The sequence below is a fragment of the Condylostylus longicornis genome, unplaced genomic scaffold (assembly GCF_029603195.1).
Source record: "Condylostylus longicornis isolate FDR11 unplaced genomic scaffold, ASM2960319v2 ptg000144l, whole genome shotgun sequence".
Classification (NCBI taxonomy): domain Eukaryota; kingdom Metazoa; phylum Arthropoda; class Insecta; order Diptera; family Dolichopodidae; genus Condylostylus; species Condylostylus longicornis.
This window is the reverse complement of record NW_026578112.1, coordinates 108,197-125,706: the sequence shown is the minus strand read 5'-3', so window position 1 is coordinate 125,706 and position 17,510 is coordinate 108,197. Positions and strand designations below refer to the sequence as shown.

Below are 17,510 nucleotides of genomic sequence, written 5' to 3'. Positions count from 1 at the left end.
AATAGTTAAATTTCTAAAATTTTTGTTTTTGAAGTAAAATTTAATTACATAATTATAATGTAATTACATAACAAAATAATGAAACATTAAAACTTCTAAAGTACCCTAAATTATTTTAAAATTATATTTAAATTAGATTAATGAGCGCCCCCGATCGATACTAATAATTTCCACAACACGAGAATAACGATATTATGAATTATATACTACTTTTTTTTTTGTATCAATGTTAAAAGATATATAGGAACTAATTTAAATTTTTGTAAACTAAAAGGAAAAATAATGCAAAAACAAAATTATAAAATTTGTGTAAAATTTAGTATTTTGTTTATTATTTATTTAAATTAAAAACAGAGCATCTTTTATACATATAATAAGGAAATATAGTATGTTTTATAATTGTTTATCTAATTAATATTATAATAATTAATAATAATAATTAAAAATTAAAAACTTAAATAAAAAAATTATTATATTGTTAATAAATGTTCTTTTCTTTCCTGTTTCATGTTTTTTTTTTTTTTGTTTTTTTTTTTGTTATTTTATTTTTTATTTATTTGCTTTTTTTTTAATTTGTTATACAAATACGACGAGATAATAACTAATTTGATCGACTATAATTTATAATATATAATTTATAATATAATTAATTTTTTTTTTGCAGAATTACTAAATTATTATTTTTTTTTTAATATTACTTCAACATATTCAATTTTATTTTTATTTTCTGAATTTTAGCAGCGTACCAAAATTTGTGTTTTTATTGTAATTTTGCAATTAATTAAATTAATTGTTAATTATTTTTTTTAAATAACATAAGAACTTTCCAGAAATTCTATTGTTTTTGTTTGCTGTTTTTTATGTTATATATAAACTCTTTTATTTGCTTTTTAGTTACATAATTAAATCATTTGTTTTTTTTTTAAATATATATATATATATATACTTTGTTGCATTTATTACGTGTTTTGTTTTGTATTTTATTAGTTAATATAAATATATTTGTATATATATTCAAATATATAACTATGTATGCAATACGTTTACAACTGTTATATTTATATGAATATGTAAATATTTATGTATATATTTATGTATATTAAATTATATGTATAAATATTTATGTATTTTTATATATTAATTGCCTTTTGTTGCCTCTTTGGCAGCCATTATCAATGGTGTCAGACTAGCTAATGGACGCGCTAGTTTTAAGAAAGGATGCTGAAATTGAAAAATAAAATAATGCTTATTTAAATCTTACATTATTTAACCAAACATATAAAATTTCATTAAAAATTATATTACTATATATATGTATTTTTTATATTTTTGCGACTAAAAGTAAGATATTATTTTTTAACAATTAAAATTAAATTTCGTTTTATAAAAAATATTGCAGAATATTTTTTTGTTGCGCAACAATGTTCAATGTAACAATTGAAGTTGATATGCAACACTGAAATTATTTCTAGTTAAGGTTTAAAATATTTTTGAATTATTTTGTTTAGAACTACTTAAAAGATATTATAGCGAAAAAAATATTGTGTGATTAAATAGAAAATTTACGATCACGAATGACCGACAAAATTGTGTGTGCCTGTTCCTTTTAAACTTAACCTCTTTAAAAAAAATAATACGAGTAAACTCAAAAGAGGTTCAATAGATGAAAATTTAGATTTTTTTAAATAAAAGCATTTAAAAAAGAATCAGACTTTAACATCATTCTCTCACATTAGTGCATATAACGCAAAATAAAATAAACTTACTTTTAATAATTCTAAAGCACTTGCTCTTCGATCAACATCTACTTCTAAACATTGATCTAGAAAATCTTGAAAAATTGGCGATAATTTTTCCTTTTCTTTTATTTCTGGTTTACCATTTGTTGCTATAAGGTACAATGCTTTCAATGGATTTTCATTTAAATAAGGCGGTTCTCCTTCCACCATTTCTATAGCCATAATACCTAACGACCATAAATCAACCTAAAATATAAAATTAAATATTTAAAAAGAAAAAAGAAATCGATTAATACAGAATACTAAATAAATAATTTCGAAACAATGATAAGAACACTAAAATAGAAATATTTAACAGCAGCGTGTAAATTGAAAGTTAGCGGCTTAGTAAAGATCAATCAAAAATTTGAAATATTGATTTTATTTAATAAAATTGGTTGAACATCAATGAATTGTTACTACTTTTAATTAATAAGAAGTACGTTTGAAAAGAAGTCGAAATTAAATCAATTAAAAAAAAATAAGTGAAAAGAAGGAAAAGGCGTTGTTAAAAAATGCATAAAAATACAGATGCGGTGTTTAATTTAACTTTAATTTATTTCCAATTTCCTCGTAATACCGTGCACTACATGCATAATAGTAGTGCATAATAATAAGTTAGCATACATATATGTATAGATAATCAAAATTTCCACGTTTTTTTCATCTACCGCAAATATTTTTTCGAACTGGTATTCATATTTCAAATTTGGAACTGATCTCATTTCTTATGGCAATATAATGTATATAATATTATTATATGTATATATGTATACATAAATAATGTTTTGTGAATTATAAATTGGTGCGCTTATACAACCTACAAAGAAAATATATTTAAAAAAGAGTGTAAATTATGTTATGTTCATGAAACAATTATATTTTTTAGATGTTATCAATAAACTGTAAATAAATATAATAGTTAATCATATATTTTTGTTAAAAACAGAAAATGAAATTAAAATATGATTTTTTGTAAGTAAAATTAAAATTAAATACATTCAATTCTAGGTGAATTTAACTAATTATATTGTAATAGTTAAAAGCTTACAAGATAACTTTAGATACAAAATTTATTTTACCTTTGGTCCGTATTGCTTTTTCGTCACAACTTCTGGTGCCATCCAATATGGTGTACCGACCATAGTTGTGCGTTTTGATTGTTCTGGTGATATTTGTGCACAAAAACCAAAATCTGTTAATTTAACACTACCATCTAAACCCAACAATATATTGTCACTCTTAATATCTCGATGTATCACTTGATTACTATGTAAAAATTCAAGTGCTTGTAATACTTCACGGCATACCGCTGCTATTTGGCCTTCATCCATACATGTTTCTGTAACAACATCTGTTAATGAACCACCAGGTAAATATTCCATAACAACCCATAATTCTTCAGTAACTAAATAACTATCCAAATAATTAACAACATTTGGATGTTTATTTTCTCTCATAACTAATATTTCATTAATAATTAATTCTTTCTTTGGCTGTTGGCTTAAATTCATTTGTTTGATAGCAACTTCCATTCCAGTGGATGACTCGATTGCTGTATAAACTGTTCCAGATGCACCTTGTCCAATTTTTTCCATCTTTGTATATTTACGATTTGGATCGCCGACACTAACAATCGTCCTTAATTTCTCTAAAATTTCTTCATCAGTCATTTTCTTCTTTTTCACTACACCAGTACGCGATGTAGTTGTAGTTGTAGTTGTTTCATTTGTAGTTGTCGCTGGTGTTGTTTGTGGTGTTGTTGCTATTGTGGTGATATCGGTTGTTGTTGAAGTTGTGGTAGTCGTTAATGTTGGTATTGTTGTTGGCAAGGTGTGTTCAACGAGCGAAATTGTTTGTTGTTGTGATAAAGGTTTAGTCATTATAGGTGTTGTTACAGTAGTTTTCAATGCATTAGTTACAGGTGTATCGATTACCGAGTAAATTGAAACAGTTTGTGGAAGCATATCAGAATTCGTCGAGACAAATGATGAAGGTGATGACGCAACAGGGGTATTTGTAATAATTTCATTATTAATTGTTGATGGTATCGTGTTAAAGGTTGACGTCGGGATTATAATGATAGTTGTGGTTGTTGTTGTAGTTGTCGTCGAAGTAATATCCGATGAAGATATGGAAGAATTATTAGATAAATTAGTTATTATATCAATTTCAGAATTATTAATTATTGAATTAGTATTTTTATTATTGGTTAGTAAATTGTTAGTTATATTAATTAAATTAGTATCACTGAATGCAGTTGTCGCTGCAGTCGTAGTACTAGTAACTAATTCTTTTATTATGGTAGTATCACTATTAGTAGTAGTACTAGTAGTAGTAGGAGTAGTAGAAGTAGAAGAATTTTGATTATTACTTGCGTTATTTTTATTCTTGTCAAGTGTTGGACTCTTTATTGTCGTCTGTTGCTGATGCTGTATCTGTTGCTGTTGTTGCTGCTGTTGTTGTTGAAGCTGTTGTTGATTCGTTATAGCATGTTGAGGGATCATTGGCAAAATAGACTGCTGCTGTTGATGATTATTCAATTGATGATGAATCTGAGGTTGAGCCATTTGATTATTAGTTATAATAGGAGATGTATTAGTTGATGATATAATGATTGACGATGGTGGCGGTGGTGGTGGAGGTAATTGATCTTCAATAGGCCTTGTATATATCGATTTTGTTCGTTCAGGCCGACTAGCGATAGGAGGTGGTATAGGCTGTATGCCACCACCTCCACTTAATGAAAAATCATCTTCATTTGTTGAGCTATGTTGTGAGGATTGAGTAGATTGTGATTGAGAATGTGGCACATAATTATGCGGTGAATGTATTTGATTATTTAAATGTTGGTGTTGATTTTGTTGTTGTTGTAAGAGTTGCTGCTGTTGTTGCAATTGTTGTTGCTGATTTTGAAGTTGCTGATGTACATGTAAATGATGCAAATGCGATTGATGATGCTGATTTGTTATACCAATTTGTAATGCACCCACACCACCAATTATATTATTTAAGGTTGCAGGGGCCACATGTGATTCAGAATCAGTTGGTGTACTACTTGGACTACTGCTACTAACACGACTTAATGATGATCCAGCTAAAAATATTAATATAAAATATATTGTTACAGAATCGTAAAAATCGGTTATAGAAATAAAACAGTAATAGAAACTATTAAAATAACTTACCAGAATGCGTTGTAGCATTTGTCATATATTTTGAATTAGGCCTCTGTTTACTATTGTCAAACCATTTTAGTACATCTAATACAGCTTGAGGATTTTTCTTTTGTTCCTGTTTACTAATATTTGAATTCATAAGCAACCTAGCCCATGCTTCTGGCATACCCTAAAATATTTAAAATACGTATGTTATTTAAATATTAATTCTAAAATTTTTTTTATTCTTTTTACTTATTTAAGAAAATCTAATAATCTATTTTATCTACATGTATGAACAAAAATGAACATATGCCATTCATATGACTCAAAAAAATCATATGTAGTATGTTCATATATATGTATATATATGTATATATAAAATGTATATAATAGATATATACGAGTATATTTATATATATTTTATATATGTTATATAGTAATACAATATTCATGGTTTGTATATAATATATAATAAATCATTAGTAAAATGTATATGATAATATTGAAAGCAATACTTTTTGTTTCTAAATTTTAAATGAAAAACTAAAAAGCTTAAAGCAGCAAAATGACAAAATATTATTAAAATATATAGCATTTAATTTGATGAATTAAATATATATTACTTATATGCATCAATCTCAAAATAAATATTTTTTTTTTAATTAAGTGTTAATTAAGTGTTTATTTTAAGTATAATAAAAATAATAAGAGTATTTTTAGTAGAATTTTAATTGTACAAATCAAAGTACAGTGTAAACTAATATCTAAATGATAAACAACATTGTTGCCCTTTACAATATTGGAAAATTTTTATATACTTTTATAATTTTTTTCTTTCGTATAATCTATAAACTTATTTTATAAATATTTCTAAAAATATTCTCTTCATTTATTTTCATATCTTAATTTTAAATATTTTCTACCATATAATTTTATAATCAATCAATCGAACAAAACGCACATAGTTGCATATATAAATAACGCAGTCACGCGTTTCATTTTTTTTAACCTTATCGAAAATACAGAAGACATTGCGAATATTAAAATTTTACTATTATATTAAATATATTTCATTATGTATTAGCACGATTTGGACTTTTATCTTTTCAAATTGCATCTTTCAGCATCAACCATTTACATATACTTTTAAAAATTACTTTCTGTAAGTAGCAATTTACGAGTTACTGTGCTATATCAATATTTAAGTTGATTTTAAATTATTTAAGCACGTATATAGAATATATTTAATTTTAAAACACAATATAAAAGAAAATGTTTTCCATTTACAATATTATTTTTATAATATTATTAAATTGAACGCTTTTTCAGTGATGATGTTTGTTCGAACAGGGATTAATTAAAATAAATCAATATCTGTTTATAGATAAGCGGTTTACCAGATAAATATCACAAAAATTAACAATCTTAAATTTACAGCATAGGTATATATTCTTATATTTAATATTTGAACGTCTATACACTAATTTTATTTATTTTAAATATTTTCAATATGTTTGTTCTTTGTTTTGCGTTGCACTCAAATTAGCCTTACTGCACTTAAGCAATCATTCAATCGTGATCAAAATCTAACTAAATATTTTGTACATATTTATTTAAGAATTTTAAATAATAATTATAATTCTTTTATATTATTAATAATATTCAATTTTTTTTTTAGAAAATTACCACATAAATAGATAAAATGTCGGTATTCATATTTATTGTTTTTAAAACAAAAAAAAAAAAAACAATTTTTTTAAAGTAAATTTAATAATACAAACAATAAACTTAACAAAAAAAAAATGTCAAAATTTAAATAAAAAATCAATTATGTATTAAGAACAAATTTTAAAGAATATAGAAAAACAATATTCGTCTTTTCTGCCAAAAATTTTAAATGAAAATGAGAAATGCGTTGAATTTTCTCAAAAATAAAATTGAATAAGAAAAAAAAAACAAAAAAATAATAATAATAAAGTTTTTAAAAATAAAAATTCTCCACACTTCATTGGAGAAGAAATTGTTTTTTTTTTTCAAATTGCAAAGGTGTAAGAAACATATTATTCTTATAAAACCATTTATGTATATACATACTTGCATATACGCATATATATATATACATATATGTTTAAGTGCATATGTGTTTTATATATTTATTTATATATTTAATTAATTTGTATATTTGAGTGCGTATAGGTACGTGATCGATATAAATACATATAGGTATGCATGAAAAACTAATAAAAAATTATATGTTAGTATATAAATTGACAAAAATTAAATGAAAAGAAAAAATTCTCTCTAAATAAAAAAAAAAACTTTTTTTCTGTTAATAATTTATACTTTTTTGTCAAATGAGTAATAAAATAATTAACCCATGAGCGACACTAATGTTTAATAATTAATACACATGGATTATTATTTTAATAAATTAATCATTTTCGTTTTGTTTTTTACAATATTAAGATTGCAACCGAAAAAATATTTAGAGAACACAATTTTTTTTTAACCAATGCTGCATCACATAAAATAAACTATTTTCATCTCTATTTTGATGAAGCTCTGTAAAAAATTACAACAGAAATTAATATAAAATCATACCCTATATAAAAGATCAAAAAAAAATGTCATTATTAAAGCTATTTATTGTGCTCCTTTTAAACTTTTATTTAAATGTTAAAGAAATTTTATTTGACTTTTTATAAATAATAATATTCTAGAATGTAATAATCTTAAATGAAATTTTTTCAAATATTTTCTTTAACAATTTCGAAATTATTCAAAATTCTACAAAATGCAGTTGAGTATTGTAGAGAAATTAGTTGATTAGGGCAATTGTTGCATAATATTTTTTAAAAATCTTGAACTTTCTTCTAATTTACATTATGTACTCGAAATTCAAATTCTAGATTTTAATAAAATACATATTTCAACTCTAAAAAAACAAAGTTCTACATAAGATATGTAAATCTTTTAATATGGGTCGATTTAACAAAATTTCGATTATTGGCAAAAAAAGTTAACTTATCCTCCATTTATTAACTCCTACAGATAATATTTTCTTTATTAAAATTATCTACTAATATTATTTTATTCGAAATTATTTACATAATATTGACCAAAGATTTGTATGCTTTTAAACCCAATTGCAGAATAGCAAAATTATAGGGTTAAATTTTTTTTTTTTATTTTCAATTTTCTATAATCAAAAGAATAATAAATCTAATATAATAAACATATTTAATATAAATATTCATAAACAAGAAATTCTAACTAATATAATATTTTGCGATAGTTTGACTATTCTTAATTTAATTTAAATATAAAGATGAGTAGAAAAATCCTTGATTATTTTTTTTTATATAAAAAATTATTTGATAAAATCATGAAAATTATTAAATAAATTCAAATTAAAATAACATATGTATTTTATTAGTATATATACATAAAAATATATGTATAAATATATTATATTAATATATTATTTTAATATATTTAAGTAAATAATTCAAAAGAACTGAGATATACAGAAATTATTGAAAATTTGGTCGGATGTCATTTTTTATTTTCAGTATTTTTTCAGCGGTATAATTTAAAATATTTATTTTGGAAAATAGAGGAATTCAACCAATCGACATCGGTTAAATATAGTGTTGATGACAAAAAAAATTTTTTTTTAGGAAAAATGAATTCTTTGAAACTTTTGTGTATATGCATGTACTTATGTATAGTTGAAAAAAAAAATTTTTTTTTGTGTGAATTCAAAAGAACAGAATTGTAAAGTGTATGTAAATGCCTATATAAGCAATATATATATTTAATATACACCTTTTCCACATTTTTGCTGGAAATGTGCTAAAAAATATTTGGTACTTTAGCCGTTTATAAAATTGTAGTAATTAAAAGATTATATTAAGGGCATATTAAATAGAAAACATCTTATAGTGTTTGGAAAACAAAATCAATACCTATATTATTTTTATAATCATAATATCCTTCGGAAATTCAATTTATTGTCATAAATCCTATAAATAATAAAATTACTTAGAAAATTAATTTCTCGGTATTCATAATAAGTAATCGTGGTGAAATTAATTCTGAGAAAATACTTATGATTTCATTATTATTATTAAAACTAGAAAAGAAAAATATTAAGAAATTATTTAATTAATTTTATTATTCATTCGCCCAAATTTATTTAGAAATTTTTAATTTTTTCAATAATTGTAACATTATATATAATTTTTGTTAATATTAATGACGGTATACTTATTGTTGAGAAAGAAATGAGTTACTAATTAAACTTAAATATATCAAAAGGTGATTAAATTTATTATACATTAAGAATGTGAAAACCTAATCTTCTGATAAAATTATACAGATATTTACATAAAATGTAAAGTATGTGTGTATTTATTACAGTTAAATTAGTAAAATTTGAAAATTAAAGTACTTTGAAAATTGAAATTCTAATTAAAATTAGTAAATGTTTAAATCTAGTTGCAATTTAAATATTGAAAACAAACTATTTTAAAAAAGTTCTAATTCATTCTCAAACGAATAAACAAATTATATTTTAATATGTATAACAAATTTTATGTAATATATTTCACAAGTTTTGAGGTTAATTTCCAAGGGTTTACCATATCAGCACAATGTTATAGTTATATGCACAATATTACCTCAGTTATTTGGAATAAATGTGAAAATTAGAAGAATTTAAAAAACAATAGTGTATTTAACTTAAGAAAAATGAAGAAAAGATTGAATGTTTTCTATCATTTTTTATTCGTCTAGAATCTAGATCTATTACACCATTCCAAGTTATTTCTTTATTTTATCTTTTGCTTTGAAAATTCATAAAGTCTCGGACATTATAAATTATGAACAAAGTACATATTATTTCCAAAATTATAGTTAATTGTAATTTTTAATCACACAAATCTCAGTTTTTCCATATTTAATTAAGAAAATATATGAGATCATTATTAAGTAAAAAACTAAAAAAAATATAGACCATTGAAAAATTGAAGTTTTTTCCATAATACTAAAATTAAACAAAATTCCTATAGTAGCTATAACAAATGGCTATATTATGTAGTAATTCTATTTGAAAAAAAAATTTGAACACTGTTCTAATAAAATATGATACCAAAACTACAATCAATAAATAAAATAAAATGAAAATTAATTCTATAAGATTCTATTAATTTTTATTATCAAATTTTTATTTGAATCTGAATTTTTAAGATTGTATTTTGTATTTAGTATTACAAAAGACCATAAATATTATGTATATGTACATATGTATGTATTACGAATATTGTTAAATTATAAGTATATACGTGATCTATGTTTTTTTTTATTATAGATCTTGACTAATTAATTTTGAACGGCAGAAGATTTTATGGTTTATAGCTAGTATGTACCATTAAACATAGAAATCAATATATATATGTATATGCATGTTTGTATGGATACTGAAAGTGATAGCAAATTACAAAAATATTAAAAGAAATATTAGTTTCTTTGAATTTCTCTCAAAGTATATCTGAAAGATCTATGACTTTCTACAACAAAGAAAACGCTATATACAAACATATATTAATGGAAAATAATCATGTCTCCACAGCAATATATAAATTTAAGGAATTTGATATAAAACTTTACAATACTATTATATGGTGTGTATAAGTTTATATATTGTGCGTCGGTAACATTGATGATTACAAAATTGCAATTTAATTTATGATCTTGTAAAAAATTTAGAAGCCACATTTATATTTTTTTTCTTGTTTTTTAAAGTACATTCATTCTTATAGAATGTTTTTCGTTTTGGAATTTTTTTTCCTGTTCTTAAATCCACCTTGTCACATTTCCAATTAATAATTATTGTGATCATATATGTAGCTACATATAAATGCATTTTGTTTTTTTTTTGTTAGCCGAAATACAAATTTAAATTAATTTTTTATTAGACAGAATAACAATAGCAAAAAAAACAAAAATTAATGTTATACATAATTATAATATATACCAATATGTGTATTTTAATGTTAGGAACCCTTAAAAAGAAATACTAAAATTTCAATTTAAAAATTAAATGATGTTGCGTTGAGAGACTATATTGTAATGTATACATATAAATTTTACATGAGCACGTATGAGTGTATACAATCATATTTAAAATATAATATTGTATTTTATTTTTAGATAAATTGCGAAATGAAATGCATTTCCAAAATGTTTTAGAATCAAAGACAAATGCGATGTTAAAAGTAATAAAAAGGAAATTATCGTTCCATAAAGTCCCCTTTTATTTGAAAAAACAAAAGGAGTAAAGGTGAGTATATCCAAAACTCCAGTGTTGAAATATCTAATTTATAACAATCGGTTCTCATCCAAATATAAAACTAGAAAGAATAAGTCATTGTTGTACTAAAAGTATAAAGTTAAAACTTATTGAAAATTTATGCGGTATTAAAATGTGATTAAGTAATTTCGTTATTGGGTCATAACTGGCGATTGACTCCTGAAATACTTTTGACATAATTTTTTGTACACATTGTACATTTGAATATTCAATTATTAAAGCGTCTGCATACGAGTCTGAATATTCTAAATTTTAAAATTCTATTATAATAATTAATGTTTTTAAAAGTTTAAATTATAATACCTTATTTTATTTACCATATTTTACTAAAAATTTGCCTTGTAAATTGGTTTATCTTTTGCGATGTATAGAGTAGCAATAATTTAAGCACTGTATTATGTGAATTCGTATTAGTGTACATCTTTCTATATAATATGTACATATACAGAATGTAAAAGTAAAAATTAAAATGGAAAATATACAAATAAATATTATGAGAAAATTTTTTGTTGTTTTAAAGTTTTCAATTTTTGAGTAATATTTTCAAGTAATATTAATAACCTAAATACGTTCATGTGCACAACAAGAACATGTGATACATACATATTAGTGTTGTATACCTATGTATGTATATAAACAAAAATATCCATTTTTTTTATTATACTAAACACATTTATTTATTTTACAACACCCAAATCTTGTCATTTAAATGACAATTACAATATAACAACTCCCTAAAGAAAAAAAAAAAATAATAAACTTTAAATAAATTTTTTTTAATTTGTTTTTCAAAATTTAAAGTTTATGTCAAGAGTGTGGTTTTAATAATGAAATTCAAAGTATCCCAAACTTTAATTGTACAGATTGTACTTTACAAAATTTAAAATTCAATATTTTATAAACAGAAAAGTCTAAAATTAAATGTAGTTTATTATGCCTATAAAATGTGCAGATAATAATTATTTAAAATATAAAAAAAAAAATATTTCTAATTTTTAAATTGTCATAGCTGTCACATGTGACATTAACGTATTATACGAGAATAAAAAACCAGTACAGGGAAATGTCGGGAGTATGATTCTATATATGGTTACGGACAGCATTTTTATAAAAAATTAATTGCCGCTTTCAAGCTGTTCAAAATTAGTTCACTCAACACTGCAATAAATACGAGTAGTACTAATTTTCTTTCATAATATGAAATTTTCAATTCTTAATATTTTTCACACTTTCACCGAATTTACTATTTTAGTGTCATAGAAAAATATTATTTCCGACAAATATACAATTTTTACAAATTTTGCTTTATTATAAAAAAAAAATGAAAATCAGAATAACAATAATTGCATATATTTCTTTCACTGAAAGTCGAATATTAATACATTAAGAGTCAATTCCTTCATACATATAAAATATTTCTATATAAATTCATACATTTTTATGACCTTTATGACATCTTATTAAAATTTCCTATAAATCCTTATTTTGTTATTAGAATAATTTTCCTTTATTTACTCTTCATATTGAAAATAAAACATAAAATTTTCCTTATTAATATAATATATATATGTATATGTACGTGAAATATTTTAATAAGAACAAGGGTTTATGATTATGGTGAGTTCAAGTGAATGCGCATAACTCAAATATAAGAAATTACTAATAACCATATTAGGAATTTCCAAAAAGAATCAATACATCACCTAAGGGTTTAAATACAATTTCATAAAAGGCCATTGAAATATAAGAATAAAGTGTGTAAAAGAATTTTAGTATGAAATAGTAGCAATATTATATTATCCATAAAAATTTTCTTTAAGTTCAACTGAATAAAAGATGCGATTAGTATATAAAGTACATTGTGTTTTTATACATAAAAAATATTTACAAATGTAAGAATATGACTATTTTCATAGGATATTATTGAAGAAATTGAATTGAAGAAATAGAAAATATTTTATAGGAAATGGAAGGTGGGTGCAATTTATTGTTATAATTCAACAAAAGAAAATGGCTCCAATGAATGAGTTCATGCCTCTTTATATTAAATTAATTATTCAATAAAATGTTGTTTTACGAGAATAGGTCTCACAGTATAAAATAAATAGTATACAACCATTTTTCTCAGTTTCCCAAAATTTTCATTTGTTCCACTTTCAAACTCAAAAACTTTTAATGAAATTAATGGTTTTCTTTTGAATTTTCTAAATCTTAATCATACTCCAAATCATTGTCAGAATAAAGATTCATGTTTTCATAAAAACAGTACCGCCCCCTAGTATTAATTTTATCGCTTTATAGCGTTTTAAAATTTTATTTAATATTAAGTGATTAAGTCTAAGATTGATTGAAATTTTCTTAGAAACTTTGTTTAAATTTGACTATTTAATGAATTTTTTTCTAACTATGATCACACTAGATACTAAATTGCACTACTAAAGCGAATATTGTCTGATTTATATGATTCCGCTGATATTTGATTTTCCAACATAATTTTCTTAAACAAAAAATTATAAAATCATAAAATGTAAGTATATGGTACTTATATTGTAAGTATTAAAGGTTTAATGAATGGGTTAGAAAAATTATAAGAAATAAAAAATAATTTTTTTTTTTTTATTTAATTTTAAAATACTTACTTTTAATGGCAGCTTGAAACAAAGAAAAAAACAATTTTCGTTTTTCTTTTTTGTTTTTGGTATTATTGCAAAATAAATTAATTGAAAAACAAAAAGGAAAACATAAAAAAATTTATAAAACATAAAAAAGGTAAAAATAAAATACAAGGCTTCAGGAAATATAATTTATTGGTAGTCAATGTTTTATACAATATATTAAGGATACTCGCACGAAATAAAACACATAAGTGACTCTACAATATAGTTGCCTTTAATTTAATAAACTTTGCATTATTTTTAATGAATATATTATACATGGCTACGCTTTACCGTATATATATATATAAATATACCTAGTAATACTAGTGTATTTTATATATGAATAAAAATAATAAATCAAAAATTTTTTCAATATTTAAATTCTGTATATATGAAGTTCAATATTCTTAGGAAAATTCGTAATATTTAATATGAATTTTAATGTTAGTTAAATAAAAATACAGGCATTTTAGTTTAAGATACGTTCTTAAATTCAAACTGTTTCTTAAAGAACAAACGATTTAATGTTAACAGTGAATTATTTAATGAAATCGGATTTTCGATTATTACAATTGTCACTCTTGTATTATGGTTCAGTGATTCTGTAGTATAAAAAAAAGTTGTTTATTCATAGTAATATACACATTGGACTTGGTATTGTTCTGAGAAGTTCATTTATAACTTCAATAAATTTATAAACATACATAATATATCGTAAAAAATTATTTATATCGTAAAAATTTCCAGAAAAATTTATCAAAGACATAATTTATAAAATTAACAATTTTTTAAGGATAAACTTGTCATAGACTACGGCCCGGTCACTTTAAAAATTAAATCTTTTTACTACATTAACTGAATGAGAAAAGGGGTAAGAGGCTGCTCACGATACAAATTTCTAAAGTATACGATATTTATTGATACAAATGGTCATGTATTATAAAAATTGCAATATACCTGTTGTAAAGGGATTCTATTGAATTCACAAAATTTGATTTGAAATATCATTTAAAATTTATCAAAATTAAAGTGTTACAATGTTTTACAAGTGTTACAATTTGATATTCCTTTATATAAATTAGTAAAATACAAAGGTAGAACATATTTCAACCCATCTTACTATACTTATTATGTGTAGTCAAATCAAAAATTAAATAAACATAATAGCAGAACAGAAGGACTAATTATTCTTATTAATAAGCCAATTTATCTATTAAGTTTACCCAAAAGTATTTCCATAATATTATATACATTTATTTCGTGCGAGTAAGTTTTAACTTTTTTATGTTAAAGTCACATATAGAGAAATAGTCAATTAAGTAAATAGAATCGTTGTCATCGTTGATTTATTTAAATTTTTTTCATTTTTTACAATTGTATACAAAACAGAAAAAATTGTTTAAGAAAATATTATAAATAAAATAGAACTTATCTGCTATATTTATATATATATATATATATTTTTTTTTATTTTGAAATAAGACAATAGAAAATCACATACGTTTAAAATAAAACGACATGTTTAAAATATTTTATAGCAAAAAAAAAAAAGAGAAACTAAACATAATATTCAAAAGTCCTTTTATTTTTCCTATACACAATATTTTTCAAATGAAAAAATAGAGATTTTTCTTTGAAAAAAAAAACATAATAAGTATTTGTATGAAAAGACAGACATGAATAATAACAAGTAAAGAGCAAAAAGCGTTTTTAAGTGAATGAAAACGAACGAAAACAAAATGAATTCCAATAAAGGAACGAAAAACAAAAATGAAAAAAAAAAGAAAACGAAAATAAAGAAAAGTGATGCTAGGATGTTAATAAAACTTTCAGTGCTTCCTATTTCTTTTTTTTTCTCTCTTATATCTTCCTTAAATACACTAGGGGTATTCTCAGTTAAAAAAAAATAAAGAAATCTAAAAATGAATAGAAATTGCATTCAACAAGTTGCAACAATTTTCGTTACAAAAGGGAGTAGTCTTTAGAGAATAGTAGTTGTTTTCTATTTATTCACTTTTTTGGTTTTGGCAAAATAACAGCTTGAATTATTTAATTTTCTATTAATTTAATACTAGGTATTTTATTATTGCAAAGCATATAAAATTACTTTAAGTATTTTGAAAATTTTTAAATTTGAATGAACCTTAAACATCATAATTTGTATAATAAAAAGTGAAACTATTCGATAATAAAAATATTTGACTAAAACAATTCTCAACTCGTATGTTGTTCGTATGAATGTTATTATGACAATAAAATTTAAACAATGTATTAAAATGAAATATTTTAAGAGAACAGTAAAAATGCTTTAACAGATTTGATAATGTCAACAGAATGTCAAAAAATAGTTGTCAAAATGTTTATACATGAGATATATTATTTAAAGAAATTATTAATACTATATGAATTCAAAATAAAATTTATATTTGTATTGTTTATGCAAGATTTTATTTGTATAACAGAATTACCTAAAATGAATGATTCTGTTTTTTAAGTCAAGTTTCGTGAAATTATTCTTACACTATAAATATTTTACAAAATAAAATTGTAATAAAATCAGCCCAAATTAATAACTGTTGTAAAAAAGTTACTCATTTCACTTTATTGATTAGACATGTTTCATTTTAATAAACTTTTTAATATAGTGCATAGCAATGAAAAATTAAAAAATGTGGGAAAATTGAAATTATTTATAAAAAAAAAAATTTTAAATAAGTACTTAGAATAGTAATAGTGTAGAAAAGTTATTATAATTTATGTGCTTGTACAAAACAAAAACAAAATAAAACAAAAATTAATACGCCTTGAAAAGAAATTAAAATAATGGTGAACAAGATTTGAACCAACTGAATTCAAAATATTTTAAGACAAAATGTGGTCAAAAAATAAGCAAAGAAAACAGTTTGAATAGTCTGAATAATAAAGAAACTCAAAGAGAATAGTTTGAATAATAAATTTAATGGAAAAATTAAAAATAAATAACAAGAAATCAAAAGTCACTCAGATAGAGATTATAACTCGACAATTAACAAAAAATAAATGGAAAGAGTAAAGGAACGAAGAAGTGTTCGAGTAGATTTTACTTGTATTTTAATTTTTTTTTTGTCATTTGTTAATTCTTTACCAAGAAAAATAAAATTTGTGTTTAACAACAGCTTAATAACAGTTAAAAAAATACCCAGTAAACAAACATTCAATATTTTTTTCAAAATTTATAATAAAAAATAAACGATGAATATTACACTTAATAAATATTAAAAAAAAATTTTTTAAAAACCTTAAATTTAACTTTTAACTAAACTTTCAGCAAAATTTCATATGTACAATCAAAAAAGAAAACCATAACATTGGTAAAATTTTAAAAATATTTTTCAAAACATTTTATCGTATATGAAAAATTATTCAAAAGAAATGAAAACCTTTATTCTTTTTAACAACACCTAAAAAAAACAAAACAAAACAACGACAGCCTATATTCAATCAATAAAACACTGAAATTTAAAATTGAATTATATTATGCGGAAATTTGTAGTTAAAAGTT

The 17,510-nt window shown here is 22.2% G+C and overlaps 1 protein-coding gene across 3 annotated transcripts in view; it reads right to left on the bottom strand.

Moving 5' to 3' along the window:
* Positions 1 to 315: 315 nt before the first annotated feature.
* LOC129615677 (serine/threonine-protein kinase Pak) overlaps positions 316 to 17,510 on the bottom strand; it is a 53,736-nt gene continuing 36,541 nt past the window's right edge. The window contains exons 4-8 of one of the 3 annotated variants that reach the window (XM_055531009.1): positions 4,967 to 5,126; positions 4,153 to 4,875; positions 2,861 to 3,543; positions 1,767 to 1,985; positions 316 to 1,221 (exon numbers count right to left, since the gene is read on the bottom strand). In XM_055531009.1, the coding sequence (XP_055386984.1) occupies positions 1,138 to 1,221; positions 1,767 to 1,985; positions 2,861 to 3,543; positions 4,153 to 4,875; positions 4,967 to 5,126 (1,869 nt within the window). In that variant the 3' untranslated portion in view covers positions 316 to 1,137. Of the gene's footprint in view, positions 1,222 to 1,766; positions 1,986 to 2,860; positions 4,876 to 4,966; positions 5,127 to 13,951; positions 13,986 to 17,510 lie in introns of those variants that run through there. The other 2 variants (XM_055531008.1, XM_055531007.1) reach the window with 2 other exon arrangements.